Genomic DNA, 22363 nt, shown 5'->3' on the forward strand with positions numbered 1-22363 from the left:
CAGGTTTATACCAGAAAGAAAATGCTCTAAATCATAGCTGTCAAACTCTGGACCACAATGTAATTGTAATAAAACTAAATCATATTCAATGTTGTTTCAGAGAAGACTTTGGTCGACATGGGAAACTAATCTTTCTTTGTATTGCTGCTGATCGATGTGGATCAATGGGGGATGCTATCGGAGTTTGTAATCGACTCAGAACCAATGGAATGAATGAGTGACTGACATCACTGTTAGACACACAGTGCCATGGTGTGAGCTTAACTGGCAGTCCATATTTGTGACTGGTCAGTGGGATGGCAAGTGGGGCAGCCAACAGATTTGTTGGGGTGGACGCGTCCACCCCAGGCCACCGCCTGGTGGCGCCATTGCCATCCAGCTCCACAGAAAGTTTCCAGAGAGGCTCAAGTTTCTGCTGCTTATCTGAGCAAATGTCCAACAACAAAGAGTTTAAAAGCTGCTGACATTACCTTAACACGGAGGACGGACTGGAGGACATAAACTGCAGCACAGCTTTGGAAGAAGGAAAGTGAAAGTTAGACAGAGAGGCGTTTGGGTTCCAGAGGAAAAATCAGACATCAGAGAGTTCAGCTGGAGATGAACCGCGTTTCGGGAAATCAAACACCGTGAAAGATCTCTGAATGTTTGCTGAGCTTCAGGAATAATTACACTGAAAACATCATGTAGTTGTTTTTATTTATGGCTGTAATCTGACACTGGGAATCCAAAACATGACGAACCACAGATTAAAGATTTATCCATATTTATGTGAGAACTATTATTATTATTATTGTTTTACATTTTATCCTCTTCTACCTCTTCATGTTTTAGTGGATCTGCTATATTTTTACTGTCATTCTTTATTATATTTTATTTATTTTCATGTCAGACACATGAGAGCTCTATTGGTTATTAGTAAAGTCTCCCTCATTCATTAAACACATCAAAACAAAAACAGACGTCGTGTCCAAGTGTTTTCCTGCAGACAAATCAGATGGTTTGACAAAAGAAATGAAGCAGTTTAAATACTGAGGTTCAGACCCTCCAGTATTACTGATCATAGAGAGAAACTAACATGTAGAAATATGAAGGTTTAGAGCCAACAGTGTTCGAAATGATGGAGATTCATCAGACTCATTTAAATATTAACAGCAAAACTATCACAAATAGGAATAAAATGAACAAGAAATGGATAAAGCGACCAGAAATCTGCATAAAATGACCGACATATGAGACAGAACTACCACAAAAGTGTATAAAATGACAAAAATATGAGATAAAACTACCATAAATACTGGTAATCTTGGTTGATTGGTTGATGATGTATCAGTATTATTGATTATTGATGGTTGCAGGGACAGAGGTTTGTGTGTGAGTCTCTGCTGCCATCTAGTGGTGGATCAACAACACGACTTTTCCCAGATTGAATCCCACAGAGTCCTGACTTGTTAGTTGGATCAGAGAGACTTCCAGTAAGATGGAGCTCTGAGCAGCAACACTTTCCTGAAATCTTCAAACGCTCCCTCAGAGTTTGTTTCATCTGAAGTTTAGTCTAAATAAATGAAGTGTAGGACTTTGAACAGAAAGGAGACTCATTTTCTCTTCGATCACCACTACTCATTGGTACCAGGAAGAAAATCCTAGAAGCTGTCAATCTGCTCACAGACAGGTTTGATATCCAGGAAAAACACATGGAAGAGCTGAGCAGAAAAATGGAGGAAAAGTCCAGCCTGGTAGCAGTGATGAGAGAGGAGGTTACCGAATACAAGAAGAGAAGAGTGGAGCTGGAAGAACAGGTGGGAAAGGTGCAGAAAGAAGTGAAGACGCTGACTGAGAAATGACACCAACAAGAAAGGTAGAAGAGAAGGTGGAATCTGAGAGTCAAAGGGCTGAAAGAAAAGGAAAATGAAAAGATGAGAGGAACGCTGATCTCTCTTCTCTCCAAAATGTCTCCAGGAGTGCCATGGTCAATAGAGGACATGGTGGACAGCGTTCATCACATCGGGAAGAAAGAGCAAAACCACAGCAGGCAGCTCATGGTTCAGTTTGTGAAGCGTGAATGCAGAAATGAAATGTGGATGCTGTCAAAAGGCAGTGAGATGTGTAGAAAAGATGAAGAAGATTTAAGAACAGAAGACAGAGCAACGCGGGAGCTGATGTGGCCGAAGGTAAAAGAATCCAGAGATCAGGAAAAGAGAGCAGACTTTGATAGAAGGAGTCCAGATATTCCCAGAGAAAATGAAAAGAGATGGAAATATGTGTTCTGGTTCCTTAATAGAGCCAAATGAGACTCAGAGTTTATTTTCAGGGATCAACAGAACAGTTACTTTCTTCATCCAAACTCACAGCCTGAGTGAAGCGACTTATTGTTACTGAATATTATGTTCACATGTTCAAAGTTGTCTTTGATTGCCTTAAATACCAGGAGACTGAAGACAGCACTAAGAGAAAGACTGGATTTTTATTTTACAAAGGACTACAGGCACAAAGTGTTTTTGTTTTTTACAAGAGACTCATGTCACTGAAGAGGATTTAATATTTTGGATCAAACAATAAGAGGAGACACAGTTTAGTTGTTAGTTTGGGTTGTTTTTTTTTGGCTCATTTTTGTCTTCAAGGCTGTTTTTGGTCAAATTTGTCCATTTTTGTCTCATTCTGGTCATTTTACAGATTACTTTACATTCCACTTTACTGTCATTGCACATTTATGTCATTTTGCATCACTTTCAGCTTGTTTTTGTTCAATTTTGTATTTCAATTTGATTATCTCACATCTCTCTTTGGTTTTTGTCATGCTTGTACATTTTATTGTTTTCTAGATTATATTCAACTTTACTGTCATTGCACAGAGAACAAGTACTAAGACAGTAAATGCATTTTTTAAAAGTCCATTGTGATGTCAGAGAGAAGAACTAACAACTGTTACCACATTCCATATTCTGAAGAAAAACATGGAAACACTTGAGAAAGTCAGTTTAACACACAAAGCTTGGAGATATTGGAGAGTTGTGGTGAAGATTTCAAGTGTGAAACTTGTGAAGACATTGTGAGCAAAGACTGTGACAGAAAAATGAAGCCTCCTCAGCCAGATAGGAAACATTCAGGAAAGACAGAAGTCCAGACAACGAGCTGCAACTCAGCTCCAGATATCAAACTACACACTGACATGTTAGACTGAAGTTTTCACAACACTGACAAGCTAACATTTGCTCATTTTGTGCCTTATTTTGATCAGTTTGCATCCTTTGGGTTGTTAGTGGATAAAATGTTGTCATTTTTAATCTCTTTTTGTTGTTTTTGTTCCATTTTGGTGACTTAAAGGCTGTTTTTGTTGAATTTGGTCATTTTGTGTCTCATTGAGGCTCATTTTCATCATTTTGTCTCTAATTTTGGTCACTTTTTGTCTTTAGGATTGTTTTTACTCCTCATTTTTCGTGCCTTTAAAATTTTTGTTCTATTGTGAACATTTTGTGTCTCATTAAGATCATTTTTTGTATCATTTTGGACATTTTGCATCTGTTTAAGGTTTTTCTGTTTCATTTTATGTCTCATTTTGTGCATTTCAGTCTGTTTTTAAGGAAAAAGTGTCATAAATCAGACTGTAAATGATATATGAACAAACCTCTCTGTAAAAACTTTCAGAATGTTGAATAGAATAAATGTGGACTGACTAGGTAACCTTACAGAACCTTTACTGTTGTGATGTACACATTAACCTGACTTTATACACTCCGAGAAAAAACATATATCTAACCATTGTGATAGGGATAAATAGAAGTTCCAATCTGTTGATTTTAATTGCAGGATAATGCTTTATAGACTGCACAGTGGTTAGCACTTTCGCCTTGCAGCAAGAAGATCCCCGGTTCAAATCCCGGGGTGGGCCTGGGATCTTTCTGCATGGAGTTTGCATGTTCTCCCTGTGCATGCGTGGGTTTTCTGCGGATACTCCGGTTTCCTCCCACAGTCCAAAATATGCAGAGGTTAATTGATTACTCTAAGTTGTCCGTAGGTGTGAATGTGAGTGTGATTGTTTGTCTGTATATGTAGCCCTGTGACAGACTGGTGACCTGTCCAGGGTGTCCCCTGCCTTCGCCCGAGTCAGCTGGGATAGACTCCAGCACCCCCCATGACCCTCGTGAGGATAAAGCGGTGTATAGAGAATGGATGGATGGATGGATGAAAAAAACAGGCATTTGTGTAGTTCACGCACATTCATCAGGTTATAGCATTATTTGCTTATAAATCACAGGTTATAATCTCATACTGTGTTCCCTTATTTTGCTGTCACTCTGCCAGAGCCCCATTCTTATGGCTGATTCATGGATCTCATACCTGTATGATTCTTGACAGACTTTAAATGTATTTTTTATAATCCTGTTAAATGTTGAGTAGAATAAAGCAGATGAAAAATAAACAGATGATATAATGTGTGTTTGTAATGAAGAACTCAGAGTCAGGATTTTTAGTTCTCATTTCATCACTAGAACAGGACTTAAAGACTCAAATCAGGATCAAGTGTGGCTGCACAAAAAGCTGATTTTCACTGGACAATAATGTGTGAAAGTCTGTCAGCAGTTTGGAGATTCACTGCTTCCTCTCTCATTTCACACTTTGTGCAGCTCAAATGCTTTTAGTTCAAGTGAGCGTCAGAGGAACACCACATCCTGATTTTCAATCTCAACATTTGACTGGAAAAAGACGCAAACACCACATTTGGCTCCTGGTAGAATCACAACTTCCATCTTTGAAGAGGAACAAGTTTACAAGGAATCATTTAGAAGGATTTGACAAAGAAACACATTTAATCCATGAATGTGAAAACATGTTTGTGAGGGACAGAGTCACGGAGAGACTCAACTATCTGTTCAACACTGTTTCTGTACCAGGAGGAGACTCTGGAGACTCAACTCAGCATAGAAACACTGAGGAACCAGAATCCAGGATAGAGAGTTTTAGTGAATGTGGTGTTGAAGGTGTGGAGGTGGATCAGAGAGTCAGAGGAGACTCTGTAGAAGGACAGAGTTCCAGCAGGAACGTCCACATAAACTGAAACTCTGTGAGAGACTGAGGAAGACCTGATGGATGTTTGACTGTTATTGTGCCAGACAGAGCAAGCATCACTATGAGCAACCCTGTCTCCACAAAATTACATTCTCAGACAACTAAAATGCATTTTCAATCACGTTGCAACAGAAACGTAATTGGTCCGGCGTTACGTTGATCTGTAACGTATTCAAAATGCGTTTGTTGCTTGTTAAATGGATGCTGCAGTCACATGTTTGTGGATACAGCGCGGTGGTGTCATGTCTTCTGTCAAGTACCACAAGAAAAGACAGGAAAATAAATCCTCCCTTTGCAATTTCATCGGGACGAAGTCCTCAGTGTGTTTTAATAATAATTCTCCTGCGCGGTGTTTTATTCTGACAGTGACATGGATCTGTTTCCTTCCCTGGGGTGGCTCTGCTAGCGTTTTTTACTTGACTAAATATACTGAATAATAAGTTTGACATGAAAGGAGAAAACTGGAATGAGTGTTGATTCAGTCTCCCTCGTAGTTTTCCCCTAGCTGTCATGTCATTCATACTTTAACACTGCCATGGGCCAGATCGGCCTTTTGGAATAGCCTCGTGGAGACTTCATTCCAGCTACACGGCAGCGGTTTGGATTTCTGATTTACTTTGTATGTTGTTTACCGGAACACTTTCATTTAGGACCAGAAGTGCACGCTTCACTCCGCTTTCATCGTTCTGTAACCAATCAGAGCGTGGCTAAATATTAAAGCTGTGCTGCAGCGACCAGACAGAACAGCGACACCTAGTGTGTCTGCATTGAAATTACATGTTCCTTCTTGAAAACCAGGGCAGAAAGGTTCACTGTGCCACATTTATTCAACCTTTTCAAAACGCTTTTTGTAATACATTTTAGATGCAGTTTGCAGATGTTTCTGAAGATGTGCAGTGAATTCTCCTTGTCAATACATTGAATATATACTCCAAAACATCCCATAAACAGTCTTCTGGTACAGAAACCTTCATCATTCTGAAGGAATTATTTGGTAAATGTTAGACTTTATACTTTATCAGCAGCAATACTTTCTTTCAACACAAAATCAGTAACAAAGAAAATAAAAACATGATTTTGAACAGTGTGCTTTATTGCAAAATAACAAAATTCATGAACAGCAGGTTTCAGGCGTGGTCGTCATTGTGAACGAGGTCCTCCTCTTCCTCCTCCTCCTCCTCCTCCTCCTCCTCCTCCTCCAGGGCAGTGTGATCCATCAAGACTTTCCTGTATATAAAAGCATTAAATATTATCATGGTTTGTATCCATGTTTTCAGTCCTTTTATGTGCTGGCAGCAACAGAATGTTTGACAATAGGCAAATCTGTATTGTAGAATTTCCAACAACAATAATAATAATAATAATGCAATAAATAAAAATGATCTTTCATCTTGTGTACAGTCAGATGAGCTTTATGTCACTAAAGCCACTGAACAAAACCGTGAAGATACAGTTTCTCATACTGTTTGCATTGTGTTGTCATAGAAACCCAACATGTATTTAGTTGGTGATGCAGAAATCACATGAATATATATTTTTTTATGTTTGGTCCTGATTTGGTGCCAAAAATCTACTGGTATATATTACCAAGAATATTTAATCAATGACATTAATTTCACCTTGATTTCACTGATAACTAAAGTGATCGCTCAGAAATGTTCATCATGTCTTCTTGTTATTATAGTAGTTTAAAGCTCTTTTATTCAGACATAAAATGAACAGACAGATCTTGATTACTTTGACAGTTTGGGTGAAAACGCTCAAGATCTGTCTCTTCATTTTATGTGTGAACAAAAGAACTCAAAGCGACTGAACTACAGTGACTTCCTGCATTATCAGACCACCCCTGACCAAAGTGCACTTCTTCAATATAACGACTCAATACATGAAGTTTAAAGTTTAACAGCTGTAATGAGCAGCAGCCAGTTCAAAAAGGCGTCTACATTGATGGGTAAAATAAATTCTTCACGCACGTTTAACAGCTTTCTACCAGCATTCCTGTCTTGCATCATTTGCAGTAGCTGCTTTCCACCATCATCATTTTTTATATTCCTTGTAGCTATCAACTATAACAACCAGTTGACTGAAGCAGCTGGTACATGAGACGTCCATTTGGTGTTAACACCCCCCCTTTTTGTGACTCACACAGGATCTGAAGTAGAAAGTCTGAGTTAACAAAGAAACCTGACAACCACCATTAACTCTGACTGAGGCTTTAGTTTTTGTGGAGCCGGTGTACACAAAGTAAGCCTGCTTATACTGAACTTGCTTCATAGCAGCCCTCAGAGGAACAAAGTTAGATTTTTGGTGCCACGAAAATGTGAGCCACATTTCTAGATACACACGTGGACAAAATTGTTGGTACCCCTCAGTTAAAGAAGGAAAAACCCACAATTCTCACTGAAATCACTTGAAACTCACAAAAGTAACAATAAATAAAAATTTATTGAAAATTAAATAATCAAAAACAGCCATTACTTTTGAATTGTTGATTAACATAATTATTTAAAAAAAACAAACTAATGAAACAGGCCTGGACAAAAATGATGGTACCTCTATAAAAGATTGAAAACTATTTGACCAGAGTGACATGATTAACTCAGGTGTGTCATTTAATTGACATCACAGGTGTTTCCAAACTCATAATCAGTCAGTCTGCCTATTTAAAGGGAGACAAGTAGTCACCCTGCTGTTTGGTGAAAAGGTGTGTACCACACTGAACATGGACAACAGAAAGCGAAGGAGAGAATTGTCCCAGGACATCCGAAAAAAAATGATAGACAAACATCTTAAAGGTAAAGGCTATAAGACCATCTCTAAACAGCTTGAAGTTCCTGTGACAACAGTGGCTCATATTATTCAGAAGTTCAAGACCCACGGGACAGTAGCCAACCTCCCTGGACGTGGCCGCAAGAGGAAAATTGATGACAAATTGAAGAGACGGATCGTTCGAATTGTATCCAAAGAGCCCAGAGCAACCTCCAAAGAAATTAAAGGTGAACTCCAAGGCCAAGGTACATCAGTGTCAGATCGCACCATTCGTCGTTGTTTGAGCCAAAGTGGACTTCATGGGAGACGACCAAGGAGGACACCACTGCTGAAAAAAACTCATAAAAAAGCCAGACTGGAATTTGCAAAAATGCATGTTGACAAGCCACAAAGCTTCTGGGAGAATGTCCTTTGGACAGATGAGACCAAACTGGAGCTTTTTGGTAAGGCACATCAACTCTATGTTCATAGACTCAAAAACCAAGCATACGAAGAAAAGAACACTGTCCCTACGGTGAAACATGGAGGAGGCTCAGTAATGTTTTGGGGCTGCTTTGCTGCATCTGGCACAGGGTGTCTTGAAAGTGTGCAAGGTACGATGAAATCTGAAGACTATCAAGGCATTCTGGAGAGAAATGTGCTGCCTAGTGTCAGAAAGCTTGGTCTCAGTCGCAGGTCATGGGTCTTCCAACAGGACAACCATCCAAAACACACAGCCAAAAACACCCAAGAATGGCTGAGAGAAAAGCGTTGGACTATTCTAAAGTGGCCTTCTATGAGCCCAGATCTGAATCCCATTGAACATATGTGGAAGGAGCTGAAACATGCCATTTGGAGAAGACACCCATCAAACCTGAGACAACTGGAGCTGTTTGCTCATGAGGAGTGGGCCAAAATACCTGTTGACAGCTGCAGAACGCTCATTGACAAATACAGAAATCGTTTAATTGCAGTGATTGCCTCAAAAGGTTGTGCAACAAAATATTAAGTTATGGGTACCATCATTTTTGTCCAGCCCTATTTCATTAGTTTGTTTTTTTAAATAATTATGTTAATCAACAATTCAAAAGTGATGGCTGATTTTGATTATTTAATTTTCAATAAATTTTTATTTATTGTTACTTTTGTGAGTTTCAAGTGATTTCAGTGAGAATTGTGGGTTTTTCCTTCTTTAACTGAGGGGTACCAACAATTTTGTCCACGTGTGTATTAGCCATTAAATATTGTCAGCACAAACTGTAGAGTGACTAGGTTTTTCCTAGAACTAATCCTCTGTCACAGAATCCTGTAACATGACACAATGCTGACATTTCTTATTGCTGGGGGGCTTATTATTGAATAAAATCATCTACAAGGCTATATGTATGAACCTCAGTTGCTGAACTCTGAAGGCAAGACAGGGGCTCCCAGAATTATTCCATTTAATTCTGCTGTTTTAAATGAGATAAAAATAAGATACTATTAAAAAATAAAGCAATATACTATTCATACTTACATGTAATTGTGTAATTATGTAGTGCCCTGCCACAATAAATAAGTTCTTAAAATTGGTCATCATAAAACAATACAGCACATCATAAACGGATCTCAGAAGAAACAGCTTGCAGTTACCACATTTTACTTGTGCAAACAAAAGTGTTTCAATTGCACCAGCAAACTTTTTAGTACCTGCTGTCCAAAGTCTTCATCACATAACCACATGATCACAACTGAGGCTGGATGGAGAAACAGAACACCTCTAAAGAGAAATGCCCGGCCAAGCTCCAAGTTTCTCATCAGACCTAAGGTTATATAGCATTGCTTCCCTCCCACTGTTAAGTCTTTGACTTCACACTGTGTTGTGTGTTACCTGTCAATAAATCATTTTACTTCATTTAAATTCATTCTTACAAATACTTGAAGTTGTCTTTGACTTAATCTAATACAATTTTGCTCTTTCACAGAGAGCAGAAAGATGAAAAACCTACAAGGATGTCTTACATAACACGATGTCATCTAGAATCTGCCTGTGCAACACCCTGCATTTGTTGTGGACTGCCAGTGCTGACTATTTACCAAATCTGTCCTCTCACTGCAAAAGTAGACAAGACATTATTTGACATTTACCATGTTGTGCAGGGACGCCACTGAAGAAGCACCTGTAACACAACACATTGTTGTTGTTGGCCTTGTTAATATATATATTTTAAAATATGATCACGCATACTGTACACAAACACTGTATGCATGAAGATGAATAAAATTACTATACATGTACAACAGCATCATTCATTGAAGTGGAAACAATAACAGTCTGGTGAAATAAAAGAATATTAGCATTAGATTTTTTGTTAAATGGCCAAATTCTGGTACCTCCACAAAGTAGCATTCATTTCCTTTTGTTAACTGCCTATATTTACTAACTCTACAATATCAGCCAGTCAGTCAATTTACCATGTCTAAGGGAAATATTAACATCAGATCCAATGTGGGATAGTACTCCTTGTGCTGCAGAGTGACCACCTGACCCAGATGATAGGTTTCTAGAACAACTGCAAATGAAAGTAGAAAGACTAAGTCCTTACACTGTTGGAAGATCTTTGTTCAAATCTAACACAAATAACTCTGCACTTTAAATACTATAGATTGGCTCATTAGAAAATAAAAAGCTGTTTGCTGAAACTTACTTTGTCTTCTGTCCTTCTAATGATCTTTGAAAAAGGAAAGCTCCCTGTATTGGATCTCTCGGTGCACTCATCACATTGTTCTCCTAAATAGATCAAAATTAGAACAGTTGAGAGGTACTGTTGTGAGTCAATGTCAACACTCATGATTTGTTCACGTTGACCATTGTTTTGATGCCATTTAACAGAGGGGACTAGAGCAACACTGTAACAGGTTTGATTTTCTTTTTATGCACGGCCTTATAGTAGTACATGACCAAACCCTCACTGAATGATTCAGACACCTTAACAGCAATGTAATGTGGTATGGAAACTCAATAGAATCTAACTGTACAATACATCCAAATGGAAACAAACGACAAATGACACTGCAACAATATCTCAGTATTGAAATAATACAAACATTGCTCTATAAGATAACTTTCACTGACTCAGCAAATAGTCAGACATAATTGCATTGACATTAAAACATGTTCTACATACCTGTAGTTTGACCTTTTCTTTAACCTCCTCTGTTTGGGCTCTTGCTCCCAGCCTCGCTTCCTTGAACTATGTTCACATGTCCCACCATGTGACTTTCAGGCTCTTTTCCAGCAGCTACACCTGAAGCTTTTTTTAGAGTTTTTTAGGGAAAGTATCAAAAATATATATTATTAATTTAAGGTAACTCTAATTTCAAATCAAAAACATCTCTGTAGATTTGAGAAATCTTGTATGTTATGAACCCCAGCAGAAAATGAACTGCCTTTCTGTAGCAGAGCTCCAGTCAACGTCGTCTTGACAAGTAATTCTTGTGTTCAAAACCGAAGTACTTCAGCTAGTAAATACTATGTAAGGCTTGATTAAAGATAATACACTTGTTTTTATGAATCAGTACATGCCCTGTTCAGTTTCACTCAAATGTCCAGTCTGTCTTCTTTCACCCTTTCCACATCATAGCATAAAGACTCTGCATGACATCAGAGTCACAGGAGTAAATTTTATTGACCAGTCATCTTCTATGAGAGCATTAGAAATTAAAATGCTTCCATTTTGAAATCAGCATGTCAGTTGGAACATCACAAAGCAACATCATGCTGTGTAAACATGTTTTTTTTCCACCTATAGCACTTGGTTAAGTGTATTAAAATTCAAATTATAGTCACTACTCTGGACTAATTTTGGATGATATTTTTTCAAAACATACCCTCATTCTGGGATTGTGCCATTTGTCCTCTAGTGGACAAACTCCGTTTCAAATCATTGACCATCTCCCAAAAAAAACTTTTTTTAAAATCATAAACTGTGGAGATTTACAATGCTATCTATGAAATATTAGTTCAGTATGTCAGACACTTTCTTAGAGGTTTTTCAGTGGACTGCAGACCCAGTTTCACTCGTTTTTTTTATTTTCTCACATTGAAATTTTAGGCTGTTTGAAGATGAATATCTCAAGAACAATTCTAGATAAAAGCCTGAAACCTTCACTTGTTTGTCTTGCTCACATCAGCAGATCAGACTGTTGTTAAATACAGCAGTGGAAAAAAGTTTTTGGACATCCCATACATTTGTGAAATACTGCATTAAGAATCACTTTGAGGTCTTCAAGAGTCATTTATTTTAGTACAATCATAAAACTAAACACATCCTAAAAAAAGACATTAAAACTGAAAATTGACTGGTTCCATAAAATATTTCTTGTAAACAACAAACCAAAAAAATATCATTTGTATTTGTGTCTTTCTGATGCAGCCACACCCTTAGAAACACACAAAAAAGACTTTTCAACAAATATTTCATAATAATATTTAAGATTGTGTCAAATTTTCAGGGTGTCTCTGTGCTTGTGCTAGCCATTCTCCACTTCGCCATAGGCAAAGCCTTCCTCAGGATGGCAAAGCCATTTTTAGCATGTTTAACCACGGTGGCGAAGCTAATTTTGCCTAATAAATGTGAAAAAAGGGTTAACTTGCAACTTTTTTGTAATTTTCCGAGCGATAATCAAAGAAAATAACAAACTGCGTCTCCTTTACTGAAGAGCGCTACCGAGTATAACCGGAACGACCTGAATGCTTCCGATCATTAATAGATGCACACTGTCACGTGTCTCATCTCAGCCAATCAGAAAAAAGGATTCGGACTAATCCAGGTGTTGTGCAATTTTCACACTCCCCGGAAAAATCTGACTCCCCCTTCGCATGAACGCGTGTGACTTACTTTTCACTCTGTGGCCACTTGACGGGGTTTTCTGTAGTAGGTTTACTGCTTTTGCTGTTGTTTTTGGGTTAAATGTGACTAAGTACCGACCTGCAGACATGTTTTCCTGTTAAATATGATTAGGTGACATGTTTCTCCTCCTCTTCTCATCCGTATGTGCGCACCCTAAATGGCATTGGGGAGATCCTACGCTACTCTCAGCTTCACTCCTATGAGGACATCAGGACAGGACAGGGTGTAGTCGCCAAATATTGTTCACATTCCATCAGTGTTCTACACGTGTCATTAAAATAATTGTTCACTTAGAAAACTTCATATCTCCTTACTTAAAATCGGACTCCCCTAAGAATGCAAGATATGGCATCAAAATATGTCTGGTATTTATGTATAAAGTCTTTAATAGAAGTATCGTTCTTAAGTATAAAGTAATTTCTTATTGTTGTTATTTTTATAGGGACAGTTAACAATATAATAGAATTGAAATTCTTTATTGATCCCACACCTGGGAAATTATTTGCTACAACAGCTAAAACACCAAATCACAAGTTTAAAAAAAAAAAACTCGTAAATTACAGTCTGTAAGAACAGAATAATAAAATAAGAGGCTAAATGATCACAGTATGGCAGATTAAGAACAGAGAGACCATTTCAAAACTAGGACTTTAACAGAAATATGCAGGTTGAGTTAAAAGTGCAGATTGTATGATATGAAATAAAATCTGGAGTCAGATTTTTCTGGGCCACTTGACAAAATCTGACTCCCCTACTATTCTTGGAATGCAAGAAGTGGCAACCTCCAAACTTTCTCAGCTACAACATCTGCACCTCTGCTACTGCTGTGTGAAGTATCAACTATGTATTACTTATTACTATCATTACAGGAGAGAAGTTGTAGGGGTAGTCAGATTTTTCTGGACCACTTGACAAAATCTGTCAGATTTTCTCCACTTTCTCTCCTGTAATGACTACTTCACACAGAAGCAGAGGTGCAGATGCTGTAGCTGAGAAAGGATAGATAGATAGATAGATAGATAGATAGATAGATAGATAGATAGATAGATAGATAGATAGATAGATAGATAGATAGATAGATAGATAGATAGATAGATAGATAGATAGATAGATAGATAGATATCCTAAGGCCAGTAATCTCCTAAATTAATTATGCTTAATCATCAGAGAATCACTGAACCAGCTCTGCATCTAACGGGTTCCTGCAGCCCAGAGGGATCTCAGGAACCATTAAGGTGGTAATTGAGGAAATTCACCCTGCTGCTCACTGCCTCCATCCAGACGTCTATCCCTCTACCACTGATAATTCATTTAACTGAGTAACCACTTTGAATGGTTTAATTAATTTACCAGTCACGTCTGTTAAAGACAGCTTTCCTCTTAATGGATTTTGCAACGAAGACACTAAATAAGAAATTAGACCTGAATTCTGTGAAGCCGGATCTCAAGGACTTTAAGTTTGTGGAGGACTTCATGAACTTTTACTGAACCCTGCATGGAGAAATCTTCTTGGCAGGGGTTCAGTCTGTGTCCAGTGTGCATACGCTGGTGTCGTTGTCGGGTTCCTTGTTGGTTGGACGTTTGTCCAGACTGGTCAAAGCAGCACTGTTCACCATTGGCAGAGTGCTGACAAGTCTGAGAGTTTTGTCCATCTGTTCCGTTCTGCTTGGAAAACAAACAAAGAGAACGTCACTGTTGGAATTTAACATTCAGTTGTCTGATTACGTCAGAATTCCTAATCTAACCTACATTCCCAGATTAACCTGGACCAGATTTCTGTGACAAAACCAATACAGGTTAGACTGAACGATAGCCGATAATGTGTTAACAGAATTCAACTGACCACAGTTGTTCAAAACTGTTTTGAAACAATTTTGCAGCAATATCCAAAATTATCCAATACACAATTGTGTGTACACTGTGACTGAGACCAGTCTTTACATACCTCACTGTGACACTGATTGAATGCTTTCTTTCTGGTGTGGATCTGCTGGTGTTGTTTCAGGGAACCCAAAGATGTAAAAGTCTTCTTACACTCATCACATCTGTATGGTCTCTCCCCAGTGTGGACACGTTGGTGAACTTTGAGGCTTGCAATGTAGCTGTAGCGTTTCCCACACTGGTCACAAAGGTATGGTTTAACCCCAGTGTGGGTCACTTCATGAGCTTTTAACTGTGAGTACTGTACAAATGGTTCACCACAGTGATCACATACGTACACATCATGTCCAGTGTGGATGCGTTGGTGACATTTTAAGCTCTGTTGGGAGTTGAAAGTTTTTTCACAGGAGTCACAGTGGTACCGCTTTCTACCAGAATGGGGGCATTGATGGATCAACAACTGTTCATGTTGAGTAAAGGTTTTCACACACTGATCACAGTTGAATGGTTTAACTCCACTGTGCATGAGTTGATGGCTTTTTAAGTGACCCTTCTGAGTAAAAGCCTTTCCACACTGATCACAGCCGAACGGTTTAACTCCACTGTGCATGAGTTGATGACGTCTTAACGTACTCTTGTGAGTAAAAGCCTTTCCACACTGATCACAGCTGAACAATTTCACTCCACTGTGCATGAGTTGATGATTTGCTAGATGACTCTTGTGAGTAAAAGCCTTACCACACTGATCACAGCTGAATGGTTTAACTCCACTGTGAATAAGTTGATGGCTTTTTAACTGACTCTTCTGAGTAAAAGCCTTTCCACACTGAGCACAGCTGAATGGTTTAACTCCACTGTGAATGAGTTGATGGCTTTTTAACTGACTCTTGTGAGTAAAAGCCTTTCCACACTGATCGCAGCTGAATGGTTTAACTCCACTGTGAATGAGTTGATGTCTTTTTAACTGACTCTTGTGAGTAAAAGCCTTTCCACACTGATCACAGCTGAATGGTTTAACTCCACTGTGAATGAGTTGATGACTTGTTAGATTAATCTTCTGAGTAAAAGCCTTTCCACACTGATCACAGCTGAATGGTTTGTCCACAGTGTGAATACGTTTGTGAATTCTTAGCTTTGTTGCTGTGATAAAAGTCTTGCCACATTGCTCACAACTCAGTGATTCATCTCTTTTTGCCGTTGTTGCTGAACCATCCTTATCCTCCTCAGAGGTCCGACATCTCACTCCATTGCTGTGTTTACATTTCTGTAACAAAAGACAAAGATAAAAACAGAGGCAGTGATGGAAGAGCAATCATGAAAAAAAATTTAACCGAAAAGTCTCAATTCCATGTAGTTGGACATGAGGCTGAAACAAGATCAAGAATCTGCAGACATGCTAGCAGCTTTGTCATTAGAAACCTAGAAATGAGTCAACAGCACACTCACAATGTCAACAAAACTATTTTCACAGGCCGATAGTTTTCAGCTTTCTGCACGGTAGTTTTAGAATATTGGGTAGTAAAATCTGTCGATCACCGTGAAAAACAAAGCAGAGCTCACGACTGATGGGATTGTACCACCAGGATCTCTTCATCCCCAGACTTTCCGTTAAGTTACATTACTGGAGAAATGTACAATATGAAAAGCATACAACATCAATGTCCAGATTTAGGTCTTAATGGCAGCAGGTTCAATTCAGACCACCAACACTTTCTAGTTTCTCCTAGGGGATCAGATGTTGATACCAGTCCAGAAAAGATCTGTAATTCTGCCACTGAATTCTGGATTTGACGCTAACGACCCGGGAAATTTGTTGCGCAGCAGTTACACAAACGTTCACCATCAAACAACAAAAGCAACAAAACAGTGAAACACAGGGATGTCAACAGGAAATTCGGATTTCAACTGAAAATTATTGACGGGGCGGGGTGGAGGGGGCGGGGCGGGGGGGCTGAAGCTGAGAGATTTATAGTGAAATAGAAGTCATTTAGACTGATAAAAATGGTCAAAAACATAACACTAGACTTGTTTCAGTCAGCAAATTTAATGAAAAGTTAACTTACATGTTCTTCAATCTTTTCTCACTATCTTCAGTCCAAAATATTTCACAAATCTATGAGTTCTATTCTACTATGTACAATATATCCAAGTCAGTTCACTGCAACACTCCTATTTTGCCAATTTTCTTCTCTTTGCAGCAAGCTGTCTAAGTCTCTGGACAGCCTTCCTTTTCAACTCCTGCTGGTGGGCTTTTCTGGCAGCCATTTCCTTCTCTTTCAATGTATCTTTTGCCTTGGCACTTGAAGTAGCTGTTCATGCTGCTGGTGTAACTGTCTGACAGTGCTACGCATCCACGCGATCCGTAGTTAAATCGTTACAATACACACAAAAAGCTTTTCTGGCCACGTCTGGTTTCTTCAGAAATTGTCCAAGTGTTTCCGTTACCTCGTCGATCTTTGAGCCAATTTTCACCTTCACAGTGACTTTTCTCTCCAGCCATTCCCATCGGAACTTATTTTTGACACTTTTGTCAATTTCTGTGACTGATGACTCCTGATCCTTCGATAAAAATCTCATCATTCCGCTGAACACGATACCAAATCTCCAAACATCCGAGTCGAACACGCCACCATGAATTTGTGACAAAGAATGCTACGAGCAATTTGATTGGTCCAAGCTTGAAGCTGTCCAACTGCTGGGCCGTTTACAATCGAACGATAGCTTCAGGGAAAATCTCACAGGAGTGAGGCGTGAGTTTCGTAGTGAGGCGCAAGTTTCGTTTAACGAAACTCACGCCTCACTCCTGCGAGATGTTAACAACGTTAACATCAGCGACAATAAAGTACCTAACCCCCCCCTAAAATTTTCTCAACAGATTTAGAGGATTCACAGAAATGTTCAAATTTGACATTAAATCGGCGGAAATCCGCGGATCCACAGACAATTGTCATCCCTGAAAACAGTTAAAGGAACAGCAACGATTAAAGGAAATGTTTTACAAACGTAAAAAAACCACAGTAAAACAATTAAAAGCAAAATAAAAGCCATTTAAAGAAAAATGAAACAAAACATAAGAGACAGGGACATCGGCAGCAATCTTGGTCATTTCGTCAGACGTCATAAAAGTTTTCAATAAACGGCCACCGATGTAATCAGGTAGAGGACTTTTCTTTGGTCTGCACTGTTTGAGACACCAGATTACATTTTTAACATAGATTTATTTCCAACCCGGATAAAAGAAAGGGATTCTGTGGAGACGCTGACATGAGACAGTTTTTAGTCTCAGCATGTTTAGCCCTAAAATCATGGGAGTCAAACCTGACATAAAAACTGTTTAGACTTTGAGCCAGCTCTAAATCAATATTATAACCACTGAGCTGAACTCTCTCATTGACACATTAATTGGTTCCAGTGATCAGATTCATGCCGTCCCAGACTGAACTGAGGTTGTTCATTTTGAGCTGAGACTCAAGTTTGTCTTTGTATTGTCTTTTGTGGGTCCTGATCTCCTACTTTATTTCCTTCTGTCAGTTATACAGATTTAGTGTATTTCCTTCTCTGAAGACTGTTTTCTTTCTGTACAGTAGGTCTTTAAGCTTCTTAGAAAGCCATGGCTTAGTGTTTGGATATAGTTTAACAGTTTTTTCAGGAATAACACTGGTTTCACAGTCTGTGACCCAGCTGCTCACAACATCAGTCGGTTCATCAATATCAGCTGAGGACTCCTTAAACACATCCCAGTCAGTAACCTCCAGACATCCCTGCAGAGTGTGACAAACTCTCACTCTGATGTTCTGCACTTTGCCTTGCTTCGGTACAGTGGTAGACAGGGATAAGGAGGATGCAGTTGTGGTCAGAGGAACCCAGAGCAGAAGCACCTTTTTGCCCACAGGTATTTATTTCACTGGCCTTTGGACGGATATAGACAAGTTTCACAAATATTTGGGGAAATTTCTGAGGCAGATATGAAGGGCACAGTGAAGCAGAAAGCAGTTCTAAGTCAGTAGTGCACAGTTTCTCCAGGACAGTGTCAGATTTGCACCAGCGCTGTCCTTGTCATTTGGAAGACCCACTTGAGCCCAAGCTTTCATTTGCTGGCTGATGTTGCTTCAATAATTCCACATAATGTTCGATTCTCTTGATGCCATCTATTTTGTGAAGTGCACCAGTCCCTCCTGCAGCAAAAACACTCCCACAACATGGTGCTGCCACCCCCATGCTTCACAGTTGGGATGGTGTACTCAGGCCATCCTCAGCCAGCATCTTCACAAGGTCGTTTGCTTTTGTTCTGGGCTTGATGAGCACATTTCCCTCCAAAACAATTCTAACCTTAACCAATCTCCATCTTGAGCAGTTAGATGGCTTGACATTCCCATGGTGTTGATCTGGGCATGTAGTTATTTGGACAGATAAACCTCAAACCACAGCAATCTGGAAATTGCACTCAAGTAGGGATGTAACGATTACTGGTTAAAATGATAAACCGCGGTAAAATGTCTGACGGTTAGTAATTCCGTTTCAAATTTTAATTACCGTTAAACCGTATTTGATTGCCACAATCCGGAAAATCTCAGGAATAGGCGTACTACTGTTGTGAGAAGTGCAGCAGCATGCAGCCAATCGGACACATGCGCCCCGTGCGCATGCGCACTGAACAGTAAACAACTCATAAATATGGCGGAGGGCAGCAATACCGGCAGTGGAGAGATTTTTCCACCGTCGAAACGGACCAAGTCTGAAGTCTGGGCGTACTTCGGTTTTTATAAAGACACGCAAGGGAGACTGGTGGAAGAAAACAGCCCAGTCTGCCGAAAATGCCACAAAAAAGTATCGGCAAAGGGTGGAAACACGTCCAACATGATGGCTCATCTACGGGACCACCACCCGCAACTGTGCAGCGAGTTAAAGGTAAGATAACTTAAATGAATGCATGTGGGGCTTAGGGAACCGTGAAAACGGAGCGTGATCGTCTCGTTTCTACTCCGGCACAATACTAGCTCCGTGGCTAAAGCTAAATGCACCGTTGTTGCCGACAAAGTCCGACATAGAATCGTCTCGTTTCTGCTCCGGCACAATACTAGCTCCGTGGCTAAAGCTAAATGCACCGTTGTTGCCGACAGAAAGTCCGACATAGAATCAACGGCCGGTTAATGTTCAGAAGACAGCGTTACATGGTGTGTGGGTGGGTGTGGGTGGTTGAGGGAGAGGGGGGCGTGTGTGTGTGTGATGATGAATAATAATAATTATTTAATAATAACCATTATAATTTTGTTTTCCTCTTATTTACAGAGAGGGCGAGTAATGGACAGAACCAGGACAAATCCTCCAACAGCTTGTACTTCTTCGGTCACAGTGGCACAAACAATAACTCAGGCGTTTGAAAGGAAGGCTGCTTATGCACCGACTTCAAAACATGCCAAAGACCTCACAGCAGCTATCTCGTATTTTATTGCGAAAGACATGATGCCATTTCAAACTGTTGAGAGGCCTGGATTTTTGAACGTGATGAAGGTTGCTGTGCCTCACTATAAAGTTCCTTCACGGAATCATTTTTCCAAGACTGAAATCCCAAAGATGTATAACGATCTCAAAGCTGAGGTTGCAAAAAGTGTAACTCAGGGAACATACTACGCTGCAACCACAGACATCTGGACCAGTGAAAGTGGGGCAGGGCAACCCTACATAAGCTTCACCATACACTACCTCAGCCCAGACTGGAAGCTGTCATCACACTGCCTGGAAACCCAGTTCTTTCCAGAGGATCACACGTCTCAAAACATCACAGAGTTTTTCGAGAACATGCTGGAGGAGTGGGGGATCAAGAAGCAAGACCTCTGCTGCATTACAACAGACAATGCAACCAACATGGTGAAGGCTTTTGAAGAGTTCACAGATCTGTGGCTTGGGTGCTTTGGGCACAACTTAAACCTGGCCATCTCAAAGGCTCTGAAAATCCAGAGGGTGGACACAGCAGTCAGAGCCTGCCGTCATCTCGTCCAAGCCTTTTCACGGAGCTGGAAGAGAAAGAGAGCACTGAAAGAAAAGCAAAACACTCTCAACGTTCCACAGAAGGCTCTCATCCATGATGTGGTGACAAGATGGGGATCTACACACAAGATGGTTGAGCGTTTCCTCAGCGAACAGCAGCCAGTCTGTGCCACATTGGCTGCTGAAAAAGGAACGTATCATTTAATGCCCAAGGATGCAGACATTAGTGTCATGGAGCAACTCTGCCAGCTGCTTGAGCCCCTGAGCAAACTGACTGACGCACTTGCCTCAGAGACACATGTGACGCTGTCAGCCTTGAAACCTCTTCTGGACCACATCACCCGTGATGTTCTGGTCAAAAAAGGTGGGGATTCAGTTTTGACCAAAGAAATGAAACGAGTGATGAGAGAAGATCTTAACAACAGATACACAGAGAAGGCAAAGACAGTGATGGACATGGCGTGTTTCATTGACCCCCGCTTCAAAAGCACCTTTTTAGATGAGCCTGAGGCTGCAACTGTTGAGAGCTGTGTACACGAGGAAGCCTTGAAACTAGCACCTGTAGAGATCAGGGAAGAACCACAAAGCATCAGCAGCACCTCCACAACACTAACCCCTCCAGCATCAGAGGAGAAAGGCCTGGCTGGATTGTTGAGAAAGATTTCCTCAGCAAGGAACCAGAGAAGGGAGGAGGGTCAGTTTATGACCACTGCAGAGAGAGTGAAGGAAGAAATAAAGCACTACTTGTCTCTGCCATCCATTTCAGCAGAGGAGGATCCACTTGTGTGGTGGAGGGGGCATGCATCAGAGCTGCCTCAGCTTGCCAGGGTTTCCAGGAAGCTTTTGTGCATCCCAGCAACCAGCGTGCCATCCGAGAGGGTATTCAGTGCCAGCGGGCACATCGTCTCCCCTCAAAGATCACTTCTCAAGCCAGACAAAGTAAATATGCTGACATTTTTACGTTTCAATCTCAACTAGTGATCAAAGTCAGCAGCAAGCAACACCTTATGGTGAGGACTACAGACAATCAGTGTGGCTCATTTGATTTGTTTACATATTTTATGTTATTTTAACCACCATCTGCACTACACATTTGTTTACATGTGGTTATATTGTTCTTGCATCCACTTTACTGTTTTTTTACTACTAGTGTTATTGTATAATATTTGTAAGACTTTCCGAGCACTGAATGTGAAGATTCATACACTTTGCACAACAAATGTTTATGTTAAATGTTAATGTTTATGAGGCAGTGGCACCTTACTTCTTTTGTTGTACTTTATTCCAAATGTTGCTTTCAAGCAAACGGACTACCTCCTGGCTCTTTTAAGGTCCCCTCTTTAATTTTTGTAGCTTATTAATATGCTATTTAAGGTTGAAGTTCTTATTTTGATTGTTTTTTTGCTAAAATAAAAACGTTGTTCATTGATTTAAGTGTGCCTATGAGTACTTTTTAAACATTTTGAACATATTTCACAATACTGTGATAATATCGATAACCGTGATAATTTTGATCACAATTATCGTGATATCAAATTTTCATATCGTTACATGCCTACACTCAAGGATGAACCACACCTGCGGAGGCCCACAAATGTCTTCCTGATGTCTTGGCTGATTTCTTTAGGTTTTCTAATGTCATCACACAAGGAAGCAGTGGGTTTGAGGTGTGCCTGAAAATACATCTTAATCTATCAAAAGCTTTCAAAGTCAGGACATCATTATCTTGAAGGCATAGCAATCTTAGTGTATGCAAACTTCTGATTATAGAATAGAATTACTTTATTCAG

The 22363-nt window shown here is 39.8% G+C and overlaps 2 protein-coding genes across 42 annotated transcripts in view; one reads left to right on the forward strand and one right to left on the reverse strand.

Annotated features, from left to right (window-relative positions):
- The window catches only part of LOC127531907 (zinc finger protein 37 homolog), a 269232-nt gene that overhangs the window by 233960 nt on the left and 12909 nt on the right, over positions 1–22363 (forward strand). The window lies entirely within an intron of this gene.
- LOC127531957 (zinc finger protein OZF-like) overlaps positions 1–22363 on the reverse strand; it is a 319989-nt gene that overhangs the window by 221514 nt on the left and 76112 nt on the right. For 3 of the 41 annotated variants that reach the window (XM_051942611.1, XM_051942607.1, XM_051942614.1), the window contains exons 3-5: positions 14650–15849; positions 14127–14369; positions 10500–10582 (exon numbers count right to left, since the gene is read on the reverse strand). The exons of 15 other annotated variants lie outside the window; for them this stretch is intronic. In XM_051942611.1, coding sequence (XP_051798571.1) covers positions 10500–10582; positions 14127–14369; positions 14650–15849 — 1526 coding nt within the window. Of the gene's footprint in view, positions 1–6139; positions 6292–9203; positions 9264–9303; positions 9683–9813; positions 9972–10266; positions 10365–10499; positions 10583–10979; positions 11106–14126; positions 14370–14649; positions 15850–22363 lie in introns of those variants that run through there. 23 more of the 41 variants (XM_051942612.1, XM_051942613.1, XM_051942605.1 and 20 more) reach the window with 19 other exon arrangements.

Source organism: Acanthochromis polyacanthus, chromosome 22, assembly GCF_021347895.1.
Source record: "Acanthochromis polyacanthus isolate Apoly-LR-REF ecotype Palm Island chromosome 22, KAUST_Apoly_ChrSc, whole genome shotgun sequence".
NCBI classification, from domain to species: Eukaryota; Metazoa; Chordata; class Actinopteri; family Pomacentridae; genus Acanthochromis; species Acanthochromis polyacanthus.